General features: G+C 38.2%; 1 protein-coding gene across 1 annotated transcript in view; it reads right to left on the bottom strand.

The window, feature by feature from the left end:
- ANK2 (ankyrin 2) overlaps positions 1-13,557 on the bottom strand; it is a 216,415-nt gene that overhangs the window by 38,887 nt on the left and 163,971 nt on the right. The window contains exons 29-34 of the mRNA XM_058666952.1: positions 10,187-10,411; positions 7,450-7,604; positions 3,767-3,978; positions 2,956-3,160; positions 2,007-2,103; positions 168-396 (exon numbers count right to left, since the gene is read on the bottom strand). Of these exons, the coding sequence (XP_058522935.1) occupies positions 168-396; positions 2,007-2,103; positions 2,956-3,160; positions 3,767-3,978; positions 7,450-7,604; positions 10,187-10,411 (1,123 nt within the window). The remainder of the gene's footprint in view (positions 1-167; positions 397-2,006; positions 2,104-2,955; positions 3,161-3,766; positions 3,979-7,449; positions 7,605-10,186; positions 10,412-13,557) is intronic.

Below are 13,557 nucleotides of genomic sequence, written 5' to 3'. Positions count from 1 at the left end.
AGGGTAAGTTCAAACTAACTAGGACTGTCTTATATAGGACCTTGACCTTAAAACTAAGGAAGATTGAAATGAATCTTTGTTTTTCATGACTCTATTAAATTCTATTCGAAATATAATCTATTAGTAAAGCTATCACAACAAAGCTTAGTTATTTTTTGACACAGTACCTCCACATCCCTGCTTCTGGCAACCTCAGCAAAGTTTTCTTGTTGTTCGAGGGTCTTGTCCACTTTGTCATCAGTCATGCAGAAGCATCTCAACCTGGCTTCAATGGGGTCATGTGATTTGGCAAACACTACAAATTTGGCCATATAAGGTACACAGATAATTTCTCTATACACTTGTGAAGCAAAGGCAACAGATTCTTGAATCTGACGACAGTCTATGAGCCAGAATCTATAAGGGGGATTAAAAAAAATCGATTATCTACAGTTGAAAGCATAGTACTAGAAATAAAAGCAGCACCTACAAAATGATTCAACTAGTTATCATGTGGTTTTTGGAGAAAGAAGGAAATAAGAAGGAGATTGTGAGAGAAAGCTAAAAGGAAGGGAAAAAGCAGAGATAGCAGAAAAAGTGGGAAGATAGATGGGAAGACAGAACAGGTTTATATGATCAAACAGAGTTGGCAGGTTTCTATGGTCAGCTGCTACATATGAGGCTACTTCAAAAATTAATGGAAAACATTAAAAGGTGAATTAGTTTGATGTAAAACGCTGTGAAGTGTATACAAAGTTGTTTCCCCATATTAAGTATTTTGCATGCATTTCTTGAAGATCCTCTTACCACAAATGCTTTTTAAAAATTGCATTTGTTGTAGCATTTTTGTTTTCATATAAATCTGGAAGGCTTTTTGTATGTCTTTAATTGTCAAATAAAGTTGTATATATACAGGGACTTTTTTGCTTGATATATCATATGAGACCTTTATTAAATAGTGCTGTAAAGCAGTATTTTAGCATTCTTTCTGAATTCTAGACTACATGGATCACCACTGCCATCCCAGAAGACACCGTCTATCTTCCGTCTTTGCATCTTTGCTCACATTATTCTCTTTTCACTTTTATCTGCCCCTAAAATTCTAACATATATCTCATAGGTAACCTCTTCTTGGAAACTCTATCTACCACTGCTTTTGACTGTGAACACTTGTATATATTTCTAGTCTATAATGGTTCTTCAGAACTTGTCATCCTCTGACGTTAGAATACAGATAAATGATTGGCAGAACGCAATGAAACACAGAACTGCAGTCTCAGTGCTTGAGCCCTGTGTCTGGAACGACAAATACACACCGCCACTCCTGGTGTACTGTTTTCATTATCCATGCGTCATTATCTGTTTTATAATCAACTCTGAACCAGAATTTACGTGTTTTAATCACCCTCAACTTCAATTTTTTTCATTTGCAAAATAGTTCCTCTTAGCCTACTTAAATCACAAATACGAAGAAACTCAGCTATTAGCCAAACATCACAAGAAATGGGAAGTAATACCAACACATTGAGTTAATATGTGCATAAGGAATAAAAACAGATACTTTCAGCATTTTAAAGAGGTGTAATACACAAATGGGTGATACGTAAGTGTGTTAAGATATTTAAAAAACGTTGAAATTTTTAAGCCACATAGCAAACTGATAGGGTTGCACTATTTGTTATCCTTCTGTTGGCAGAGTAATTCAGACTATTTTGTTGACAAAGGAAAGTTATCATTCCTAAGGTGTTTGAGACTGGAAAAATAAGCATCAGCACAAAGCTAGTCAGAAATGTGTAGCCAAGTCAGATGGATCTGAAACTAATGACTAATGCTTTGTTATCATTTTATCATTATTACATTTGCTGATGGGTCTGGTTTAAAATGTCTAAGTAAATGCCAACCATACTCAAAATTAAGCCAAAAACCACTTGCAATGAATTAAGAACAAACAAAAGGTAAGACAGGCTTTTCAGAGGAAGGAGGCACAATGTCATAGAGGGCTCTTCGGCAAGGTGCAGAAACCATACCTGGCAGACACATTGGTTGTAAAGGAAACACATTCATTGACAAATGTTAATGGCGTAGTTCCTGTAATATCTTCCCACTGAGCAGGGGTGGTTCCACCTGAAATAATAGCATTGTTGAAAAAAATTAGGCAAAACTCCAGACTCCAAATTATAAAACAAATGTTTTGTGGTTCTGGCTGTGTTCATCCGGTCCATCCCTCAAAATGACACAGTGGAAACAAAATGACTAAAACAACATGCTAAAAAAAATGACACACTGAAAACAAACAGGAGACGCTGCCTCTCAAGCAATGAGAGTGAGGGCAGTTAACTGCTTGCTAGGTGTTCTATTCTCTTCCTGGCATTCTGAAGCTTTCATTCTAATGGCCAGGCTCTGAAGCTCATTTAGAATTGTGTTATTTCTAGATCCTTTGACAAACTAAGAACCTAAATTCAGTTAATTATTAAAAAACTTGACTTTTTTTTCCCAAAGTTAGTTCAATAGCTAAATGATAGACATAACCAATTCTAAGAATATAAGCAATTCCTTGGTTTGAATGACTGGGTATAATTATTTGCTGATTTTTCACCCCAGTAGATAAAACATAATTTCTTCAATAAAGGGGTTGAAGCTTAGACTTGGCTGTGAATCCAAATTTGCCAATTATTTTAGCATAACTTGAGTAAGTTACTTCCTTTTTCAGCCTTGGTTTCCTTTCTAGCCAAATAGGGTTCAAGTTCTACCATAAAAATGACAATGAACATAGAGTACTTTATAGATGGAAATACAAAAGTTTTGCAAATATGAGTTCACTTCCTTTCACCCTTGACCTCAATAGTTAATTAAAGTGCTTTTCTTGAAGAAATGCATATAGCCCCAGCAGGCACTTTATGACAAAGGAAATGGAGTGTGTGCAAGGATCTAGGTTCCTTCTTTAAGAGCTCTCTAACACAATCCTATGGGGCCTACCTGTTATGCTGCATAGTAATCTTAAGGTTGGTGCATCTCCCCCAAAACCATTCAGCATGACATCACTTGAAGCTTTGGGGACAGGAATGGTCATTGTAATTGGCTTGTGGAATTTTCTTCTTCTGGGTTCCAAAGTGACGATAGGGCTGAAGGTAGCTTTGTTACCTAGTATCTTTTTAACCAGTTCAGAGTGCATAGGTTGAGCCTTTTCAAAGTAAAGAAAAATAAATATTAAAATAAACAGTATTTTATTATATGTAATGTCAAATGTCTTATTTGAATCATCACTCTACCTAACTATCTACTTGGTAGACTTCACATTTGACAGTCATAAGTTTGGAAGTGCTACTAAGCTCTCAAACTTTGTGGGACCTATGATCTCCAATGATAGCTTTTGTTCTCTCGGGTAGAAAGAATGTATTGTTGTTATTTTAATTTGAGCACTTGGAAAGGACAAAGTGCTTCTATCACTCCCCAGTCGCCTGCTACAGCCAGCGCTGGGCCGGGCTGAAGCTGCGAGCCAGGAAATAGAGGATCTCCCATGCGCGTGGCAGAGAGCCAACTATATGAGTCATCACCTCTGCTTCCCAGAGTAACAATAGCAAGACTCTAGAACTATTCATGGAGCTGGAATCCCAACCCAGGTTCTCCCATGTGGAATGCTGTTAGCTTGAACAGTGGCTGAAACACTTTGCAAAATGCCAGTCTCTGATTCATTGTAATTTGATATCTCATTTGAAAAACTAGTTTGTAATCAGTGGACGGGAATCCAGGATAAGATCATTTGCATCTGTATCTGTCATGATCATACCTGCAGGCCTACACGGATCCGTTTGGTTAGTGCCCCCTCTGGGAAGACGGCCTGCACCTGGGGCACCACCGTGCTGCTCAGCACGCCTCCTTCGGGACCAATCAGATTGCTGTCTTGCTTGATGCGGGAGACCACGGCAAAGTACTGTGGGAAGTCACGGGTTATGATGCGGCAGATTCGCTTCTTTTCCAGGTCTTCGGGGCTATCTAGCACTGAGACAAGAAATGACTTGTTTACATGTAGCACAAATTTCCTTCTGAAAGCATTTAGATAAATTCATCAGCAGCGTTTACCATGAGCACATGAGGTAGTTAAATTCAACGTATTATAGCACAACAGTTGAATCTAAAAAGCAAGTTTATCCTCACAAAGAAAAGAAATTGCAGTCTTTCAGGACCTGTCAGCATTTAGCATGCACATCTTCCTCCTTTGTGCAAACTAGGACTTTCCAGGGCACTGTGAAAGATAAGAATCCTGCTCCAGATTCAGGATTGCAGGGCCGGCTTTGTAAATGAGAGGGTTGAGGGAAAACCTGAAATAACATACACCTGCTCTATTCCAGGTTTATGTGACAGAGAGGAAGTTGGCTATGGCCATTTCTTTGCAAGTTTCAAGGTGAGCTCAAAGACAAATTATTGTGGATTTAAAAAAAATAACATGGTCCTTTGAATTCTCAGTTGGGCGGTGCAGAAATAAAAGCTGTTTGGAAAAGGTAAGGTTTGTACTTATCCATTTAATTGATTTGGACACTGATTCTCAGACAGACGCATATATGAAAAGAGATCTCTTGCTATCAATTCAGATTTTCAATCTTGCCGTGATGCTATTAGTTGCCAAATATATCATCAAATACCAGGAGGAAGAAATAATGGGCAGTATCTAAACTACATTATTATAGAGATATAGTGCAATGACAAAAAATCAGATGGGCTTAAAACATATTAAATCCAAATGAGCTGCATCACTGAATTTGGAGGGATTGTGGAAAGTTGTCCATTTAGAGAAACCATTTAAAATTCATTCTAGAGGCAGACATAGAGACGATGTTTTTTCTTGACTACTAAGCATCACTAGATAACAAAAGTACCCAAAAGACCCAGGATCTGTTCATATGTAATTGAAGACAGATACACAGGCAAATGTGAGCATGTTCTTTCAAAAGCGTTAAGTTTCCAAATACAAGATAGACATGCACACATCTGAGTATTTTCTAGATGTCAACATGATTTTCCTTCTGAATTCACCAAATATAGCCAGAAATTAATGTACTCAGAGGGCAGAAACTTCATCCAGTTACTTGCAGGGTCTTCGTCCATGGAAGAATGCCCCGGAAAGACAGTTCTGGTCAGAGAGCTTGTTGTTTAAAATCTGACAGGAGACCAATCACACTTCCTTCTCCCCTGCTCACCATGTGCCCTCTCTCCTGCCCTGCTCAGCAGGGCAGCCTTAACTGAGGCGACACTAATAAGGCCTTTGGATGGCTGACTGGAGCTTCTAAAACTGTAACTAAAATAACCATCCCCCCCACCCTGCCCCAGCGGTCCGCAGAAACAGAACAGTAAACTTCCTTCAAGACTAGGGAGGGGAGCTTTCTCTGGTCCTTGCCTGGTTCCAACTTTGGGTCCCCACCCTCTCTCGCAATGACCATCAGGATCGCTCCAGAAACTCCTCAAAAGAAACAAACAAACAAAAAATCTAGAATAGACAGAGAACAACAAGGAAAGTTTGGAATCAGACAGGAAACGTTCAGCATGATTCACTTATACAGCACTAGGTGGGACACAAAGGTTAGTTACTCCTCACTAGGGTATTGAAGATTTCTCTGCACACACCTCCTAAAACTGTTCACCTAAACTGTTGACACATGTCTTGTTAGAGTTATAGGGTTAGACTACCCGAAAAACAGCCAGGTTCAGCAAAATCATGCTTCAATGCTATAAACTGCTAAATACTAAAATTAAAATAGACATGAGACAGCTGAATAGTAATCTATAGCCATTTTAAGGTGTATAGAATCCGGTTGTATATAAACTAAAATTGAAATGTCAATGAAAAAGTCACAGGATGTGGTTAAGAACCTGCATTTTTTTAACATATTGGTTACTCAATACCATGTCAATTAATTCCATAACGTTATAAATTGTTACTGATGTTATGTTGGGGCTTTTAATTGATTGGGATGATACTCTGCCGGCTCTACTTTCAGACCAGAGATGGTCTCCCCAAAAAATCGTTGAACTTACCTGGACAATAAGATGCTGGGCTTTATGCTTGGTATATGCTTGCAATGAAAGAATCTCAACTGAATTTGAACTGTGGTAATGCAACAAGGTGGAGGAATCCACCATGGGGTAGGGTTTGGAGAGCGGTAGGGGGAGTCCCAATGCCTATAAAACTGTGTCACATAATGCAATGTAATCAATAAAAAATTAAAAAAAATAAAAGATTACTGCAGTCTTACAATGAACTTGTTACAAACATAGAAAGTTACGAGTGGATTCCATCCAAGGGCAAAATGGTAATACTCATGGCATTGTCAAAGACAGCTAAAATATCTGAAAAGATAATAGTCTAACCCTACGTGCTGCAGAGAAAAAGAAATGACATGGTTACAAAAGGTAGAAGCCCCTAAACATGGCAGAGTACAGGGCATTTCAGTGACTCCTGACTGTTTTATCTTAGCTGGAAGACACTACCCATCTCTCTAGAGGACATGATTTTTTCCTTTGCCCACCACTGAAATAAGGTAAGCTGGGCTCTCTTGAAGTACTCCAGGAGGTATCCTCAGGTTCCTCTCTCCTCTCCAGGAGCCACCTGCAGCTACTTCAAGAAGGCCTGGCAGACTGATAAACAACGACCTCAGCCCTTGAATGTCCAGCTCTGTACAAAACTTGGTGAACTCTTGGCACTTATGCAAAGAATGATTTGTGTAGCTAATTATAACGGAATGAGCCTCCTGGTATTAGAACTTACTTTTCTTTGAAACTTACGGGGGCTTGAGAATATGTGACTTCCATCAAATCAAGCAGAGATGTTTCAATTTGTGGCTTACCTCCCCAAAGCAGATTTGAGATTTATGGAGATTACAGTTCTAATGAAGAACTAAAATTCTCAACTAGAGATGTATGTACGTGTATGTAAGCCAACCCAATTATATCCCTATTATAATTACAAGTAGAAGATTGAGCCAGCTTAATTTTTCTATCTCCCTAATAATAGAAAGTAAAAAATAAATTTTATTTGCATTATCTTATCATATATTAATCAGGAGTAGATGTAAGTTTTCTAACAAAATAGCTTAATACTTTTAAAATCAATATCTGAAATGTGCAACTTCTCATGTTAAGCATTTCAAAAATTATAATTATTCAATCAATTTATTTGATTACAAAACCAGATTTGTATTCTATCTTGTAGTTTCAAAAAGTTTGCAGTAACACGGAAATGTGCAGTCTCTAAAATAATGAAATCTTTACTATTATAAAGGATTCTGATTTCTTGAATGTTACAAAATTAAAAACAGGCAAATGTATTGTGTTTTAACTTATGACTGGGACAAACTACACTGCCATGTGATAAAGTAACACAAGGAACAGACATCCATAAATGCCCTGGTCACAGAAAGTACATCACTTCCATTATTCCATTTTGGACTTCTTCTAAAATCCTCTGTCTAAACGTACCTTCGTCCATGCCATTAAGGATTTCGTTGAGTTCATCTTCGGTGTAGTCACAGAAATGCTCTTTCCAGCTGTCACCATTCTCACTGCGCAGGACCACCAGCTCCCTTTCCTTTCCTCGCAGGGCCGCAAAGTGAGGAATCTCCACGATCACAGGCCTGACACGGTAATGCAGAACACTTAGTGTGGATGGGAATCAACCAACAGCCGGACAAGCACCGCACTTGGTCTGTTGCAAAGTGACCTGGAATTCTTCTCTTTCTAGGGGCAGAGACAAAAGGGGCCGTCCTCCCGAGCCCATTTAAGCTAGCAGAGGGTCGTACCATGGTACTCTACCTCAAGAGCATCAAACCTCAAGTACATGCTGCTTCTTAAAGCCAAATGATGTTTCCCTTGGAGTGCATGTGGCATTCTGGAACTTCTCCTTTGATAAATGTCCGTATAACATGTTTAACCAAAAGAAACATACATGCATGTCTATGATGTGTGCCAATCTCCTACATTTTCTACAAGGTGCAAAATGACAAAGTAATCTAAGAAGGAAAATGGCTCATACATCGTATAACTTGATGTACTGTAAATGAGGAGATGTCAGAAAAGTTGACTATTTGTGCTAAAGAGCCATGCACTCATTTTTTTTGCTTACATCATCTTCAGTCAAGGAAACAATAGGCATGTGTACACACTGTGGCCCTAAGTGAGCCAAGTAGCAGGCAGCCTAGTTGTGTCCAATGCCTATTATGTTCAGAATCCAGAACATGCACCATCCTATCAGTTTTAGGTCACATTCATCCTCTACTTTTGTAGAGGCTTTCAATTTTGGGTCCAGGTTGCTTTGATACAGACGCCAAATTCATCATAACAACACAGTAACTAGCACATAGTACAACTAGGCAGATCTCATGCTTAAACAAAAATGAAGATCACAGAACTTTAAAGGGAAAAGATATAAAAACATCACTCAAAAATAAAAGTCACATACCACAAGGGTCAGAAATGGTCCACTAAAGATAGGTTATACAGAATTTAAATAATAGAGAGGGACATGTCATGGGCACAATGACAAAAAGAGAAATCATATTGCAGAAGAAGGAGAAGAATGGGGGGCCAGCAGCCATCAATTTGTTTTTAAGTCACTCCTACCCAAGGAATTTGGTTCCAGGAGGCCCCAGCTGAAGGATGCGGCTGACCAAACTTTCTCCCTCATTAAGTGGGGGAGGAGCCGTTGGCAGGTGAAGTTTACTGAGTACATCCAAAGCAGCAGTGAAAGAAAGAACATAAGTAAGCTTCAGGTGTTGTTTTCCACAGAACCCCAGCATCACCAGCTGATCCACAGGGTGAACTTTGGTTTCACACTGCGTTTGGTTCTGCCCCCTCCATTGGTCACAAAGAGCAAGGAAGTGAGACCCAGAGTGGACAATGGAGGCGCGTCTGTGCAAGGAGTGCACTGGGCTGTCATAGCTGTCCCTATTTAGTTCACCGCCAGGGCACTAGCCAAAAAAGAAAAAAAAATGTATGTATCTATATATGCTATTGGGAATATAATGAAAACTCTGCTCAGTACAGAGGCCAGATGTTTTCATGGATATTCCCCCCAAGTAGATTCGAAGATTATTAAAAAGCCTAATGACCTGGGCATAAGGGAAAAAGGGTCTGACACACAATTGGAGAGGAATCATTGTGGAATTATTCCAGCCCTCATGGCATTTTCTGATGCAACCCAGAACTTCACAGGCTCCTGCTACTACTCTGTTCTGTCTGCTAGGAGGACATCAGAAGGGGTTTCTCTTAATGGGGAAATACACGCACGCACACACCCTTTTCAGGTGCAAAAGCGATTTGGAGCAACCTGTTAATTGTTTGCTTCAAATCACAGGCTTTAGAACACTTCCTGAGTTCTAAAGTAAGTCATCTCCCCAGTATGACACTGACCAAGAATTCAAGAAGAATACTATTTCTTTCCCCAGTTTTCCAGGACCAAGACTTGATATGACAAGACTTAAATACAATTGATTTGTTTCAAAATGTTTTGAAACTTGTTACCCTCCAAAACTTCATCCTTTTTGTCAGTTTTCAGAGCTTGCTATTCATTTTTTTTTTGGCACCTTGAGATGCCACTTAGCATAATAGCAGCCATCCAAACAAACAGAAGAAGAAATGCTGATTTCTGCTCAAAATTGCTAGAATGAGCATGGCAGAAGTTCACTTTGATGTTTTCATTTTGAATGAAAACTAACTAACCAGTGCCAGTACAATTTGAAAGCTCTAGGTAGCAATTTTGATAACAGAGAAAACAAATCACATAGACCAATTTTTTGATATTTAATAAAGACAACACCAGTTTCCAAAGTGGAGATAATGATTCTGTTTCACATGAGACCGTAAACATTTGGAATACAGCAGAATTTGTTCATTATGACTTCACATTTTTAAGTTCAGATAAGAAGAACATACCTACCATCAGCTAAACAGAATTACTCATATTGGAATCTGGCAATGATTGTTGTATCCACAGAGAAAAATGTAACGCTCAACCTGGGTGTTAAACTCATTAATGCCTTAAAATAAGAGGCACATAAGTGGAGTCAAACACCAAGGTACTATGTCCAATTTGTGAAATTTCACAGGAGCCAATCTTCCAACATGTTCTGACATACCTGTTTGCTTTCCATCCTACTGCTGTCATGTGGAGCACACAAGCTCCTCAAGACTAAGTGGGAGGCTTATCAGAAACCCTTACCCAAGGAACTGAGCACCAGAAGGTCCGACTTCGATCAGGCGACTGGCCAGGCCTTCTCCTTCCACCATCGGGGGCATTGTCGCCAGTCTATGGCGCTTGACCAGTCGACAGGTGACACGGGTTGGAGCGGTACATTTCCGAGGTGGGATAATGATTCGGAGCCCATTGTGTCTACATCCTCGCATAGCACCACCTCGGGCATCCACCATAAAACTAACCAGGAAACTACAAATTGAAACAGAAGATCAGATAGATTCTGAAGTAATGGAGTAAGACAAACAAGCTTTGCTAAGTTAGTATTTTCCATATTGCTTTTATAAGACAGTTTTTTTTAATGTGTGGTACCAAAAAAAGAGTTTTCAATTATTTTACTTATACCAATGCCTTTATTTTTGTTTCATTGTGATTTTAATTTCTGCATTATTTTCATTTGTAACCCAAGAAGAATTCTAATTCTGATTTGGTGATATTAAGCATAAACTATAAATTTAAAATATCCAATTGATTTTGAATGAATGTAGAGTGAAACAGTACACACAGCACTAGCAAACTTTCCTTTTGTTATAAATGCAAAGATTTAAGGTTCTTTGTATGTGTCTCCTAAAAACTCCACCTGTTGATGCAGTGTCAAGACAGAACTAAGGGAAATGAACAAATTTAACTTGTTCAGCTCATTTTAACATAACTTCATGATTTTTAAAAACTTCAAACATCTCTGAAGATCAGATTTATGATATGGATCCTGCTTTAATAAGAGGGTAGACTTGATATTAATAGAGTCCCCTTCACGGTTTTTGAGGTGAAATGTCAGTAATCAGAACTCTTGGTTGTTGCCCATAATTTCCCCCATTTGTTAGTCATCACACTCTTTAAAAGACCCTCAGACACTTACTTTGTCAAAGGGCAACAACTAAAGAGCATGACTGTGGTTCACATATACACAAAGACACACACAAGCTGTATGCACAGTCCTGACAGATTACAGTCAAGTCCTTTTCCATCTTGCCAAGGGTTGGCAAGACCTTTATATCACAATGGGGAGGGGAAAGTGATACACAGTATGATATAGGATCTACTTATAACCTAGGAAGACCAGAACCATCCCAGATTGACCACTCCTGGATTCTAGCTACAGTAACATTTAAAATATTGGAAAGGTATTTCATCAAAGTAAATCATGGGATAGAAACACAAACCATTGAATTATCTTCAGAAATAAAAAATTAGCATTTTTAGCATCTTGAGGGCATATTAAGCATGCTATTATACAGAATCCTTAGTAGTAAGATGCTAGTAATATAAATGGGTGTAAAAGGGTCCAAGTGCCTGTCTGAAGTGCATGCATGCAGGATGGGACCATGAGAAGAGGAGCCACAATCCTTCCCATGAGCAGCAGCCAGGCTAGTCCTACCATTCACGCCCAGCCTCTATCCTTTCAGCAAGGGGAGAAAACTGACAAATACAACCAGTAATTCAGTACTGAAGCAGGGATTTTATTCCCTTCCTCTTTATCAAAACACAACGAGAAAGTTTTAGATACTCTTCTTATTCCAATCTTCAACAGGAATTCTTAATTTTTTTTGACTTTTTCATGTACTATTGCCCAGGACAATGACAGGACTGGTCAACACAGCTAGATGCACATCATGATTTTCTTTTCTTTATTATTCTTTCTTAATGATTTTTACATTGATTTCTGTTTTTAAAGAAGTAGAAAAATCTACTTTTCAATCATGCTGCCAAAGCCATAGCAATATTTGTGATAATTTGTAATTAAAATAATGTTTTATTTGATTTTTGAATATTTTGATCAATACCTCCAATGGTGTATAGAACAGGGCTCAAACTAGTAAAGATATTATTATTATATACCTGCTTCAAATGATCAGTTCTTAATCTGTTTGTTCTTTTTGAAGGCATTTAAGAAGCTTCTACACTCATGTGATCTGTTGCTACATTTCCAAAATAATTATGTTCCAGTGGCAGCTTGTGGCTTATACTATGTCAAGTCTCCACCTAGAAGAATATGTAGATCTTTGGGTGGTCCTTTTGCTAAAGAGCGTCATGAGGTAGGTAGCTGTGTTCACAACTGTGACAATGTTTGAGTAACTTATGTTAGATTACTTCCCCACACTGTTCTTTGGCAGCCTTCCTTTTGTTCTCTCTTGCTCCGTGACTTTCATTCTCACATAATATCTATCACCTATTAAGTGTCAGATACTTTGGGTAACTGAGAGCACAGAAAATAAAGACACAATTGTTGCTGCCAACAGCTTTATAGTTTACATCTCACATGTTGCACATGGTTTCATCGTTACTTGGAATTCCTTGCCTTCTAGGTAAATGAGAAACCAACTGTAACCACAAATAGAAAGCATCAATATGCCATACTGGCAATGTACATGTTTTCCATACTTCTTTCTAGGTCCCCTAGAGCCAACACAGGGAAGCTGGAAGACTTGGCAAGTAGACAACAAGTAATTGCCAAGTAGGCAAATGAAAGAAAAAGTTTAATGGGCAAGTTGTGAGAAACTAGATGTACTAGTATCAAAAAGATAAGTTAAAGTAGAAGGCTCCTATTCATTTAATCTTTTGTTTTCTGGACAATCAGTCCAGTCAGAACTCATCCAATTCACATCATTCAGATGGAGCAAAGCAGCAAGGAAGCATGTTCCCTGACGTTAAACAGTCTGCTACGGGCTGATTCCGGTTCTCCAATGAGAGACCTATCAACTGTTTTTCTCTGATAGAGGCTTAACAGACAATGGAAATAAGTAAAAATCTGACAGTTTAAATCTGGCAAAATAATTTTATTTGGAGTGTAAATTACCTAAAGGAAAATATCACAGACAGGGAAATCAAAATAACAGTAGTTACAACTGAAGCTGGACATAGACATATCTATGTATAAGTGTATTTATGTCCCTGCAGATAAGTAATGTAACAAAATATAATAGAAATTGGCTAAGGTGTCCATAAAAATATTCAGAGAAAAAAGGATATTTCTAAAGAAAATTAATCTTTGTATTTTTATCAACTAAAAGAAGTAGCACAAACAAAAATGACAAGCCCTGGTGAGGGAATATTCTTTAGACAGAGAAGAAATTAAAAAAGAAAGGTAACAAGAAAGAAAAGATCAGGAGACATGGATGAGATAAATATCAAGAGTAAAAATGAACAAAAATTTTTATAAACCTAGATAGAAAACATTATAAATTAATCAGACTCAAATCATGTAGTTGCCAAAAATCTAAGAAAAATGCCCAATTTTGAAATTGTTTACTTTTAAGAAGTCTTTAAATCAGAAGGAGAAACAATGACCCAAGTTTATGCTAATCATATAAAAGTCATATAACTTACTTTATCTCAAT

This window comes from Ochotona princeps, chromosome 7 (assembly GCF_030435755.1).
Source record: "Ochotona princeps isolate mOchPri1 chromosome 7, mOchPri1.hap1, whole genome shotgun sequence".
Lineage (NCBI taxonomy): Eukaryota > Metazoa > Chordata > Mammalia > Lagomorpha > Ochotonidae > Ochotona > Ochotona princeps.
This window is presented reverse-complemented; position numbering and strand designations above follow the sequence as displayed.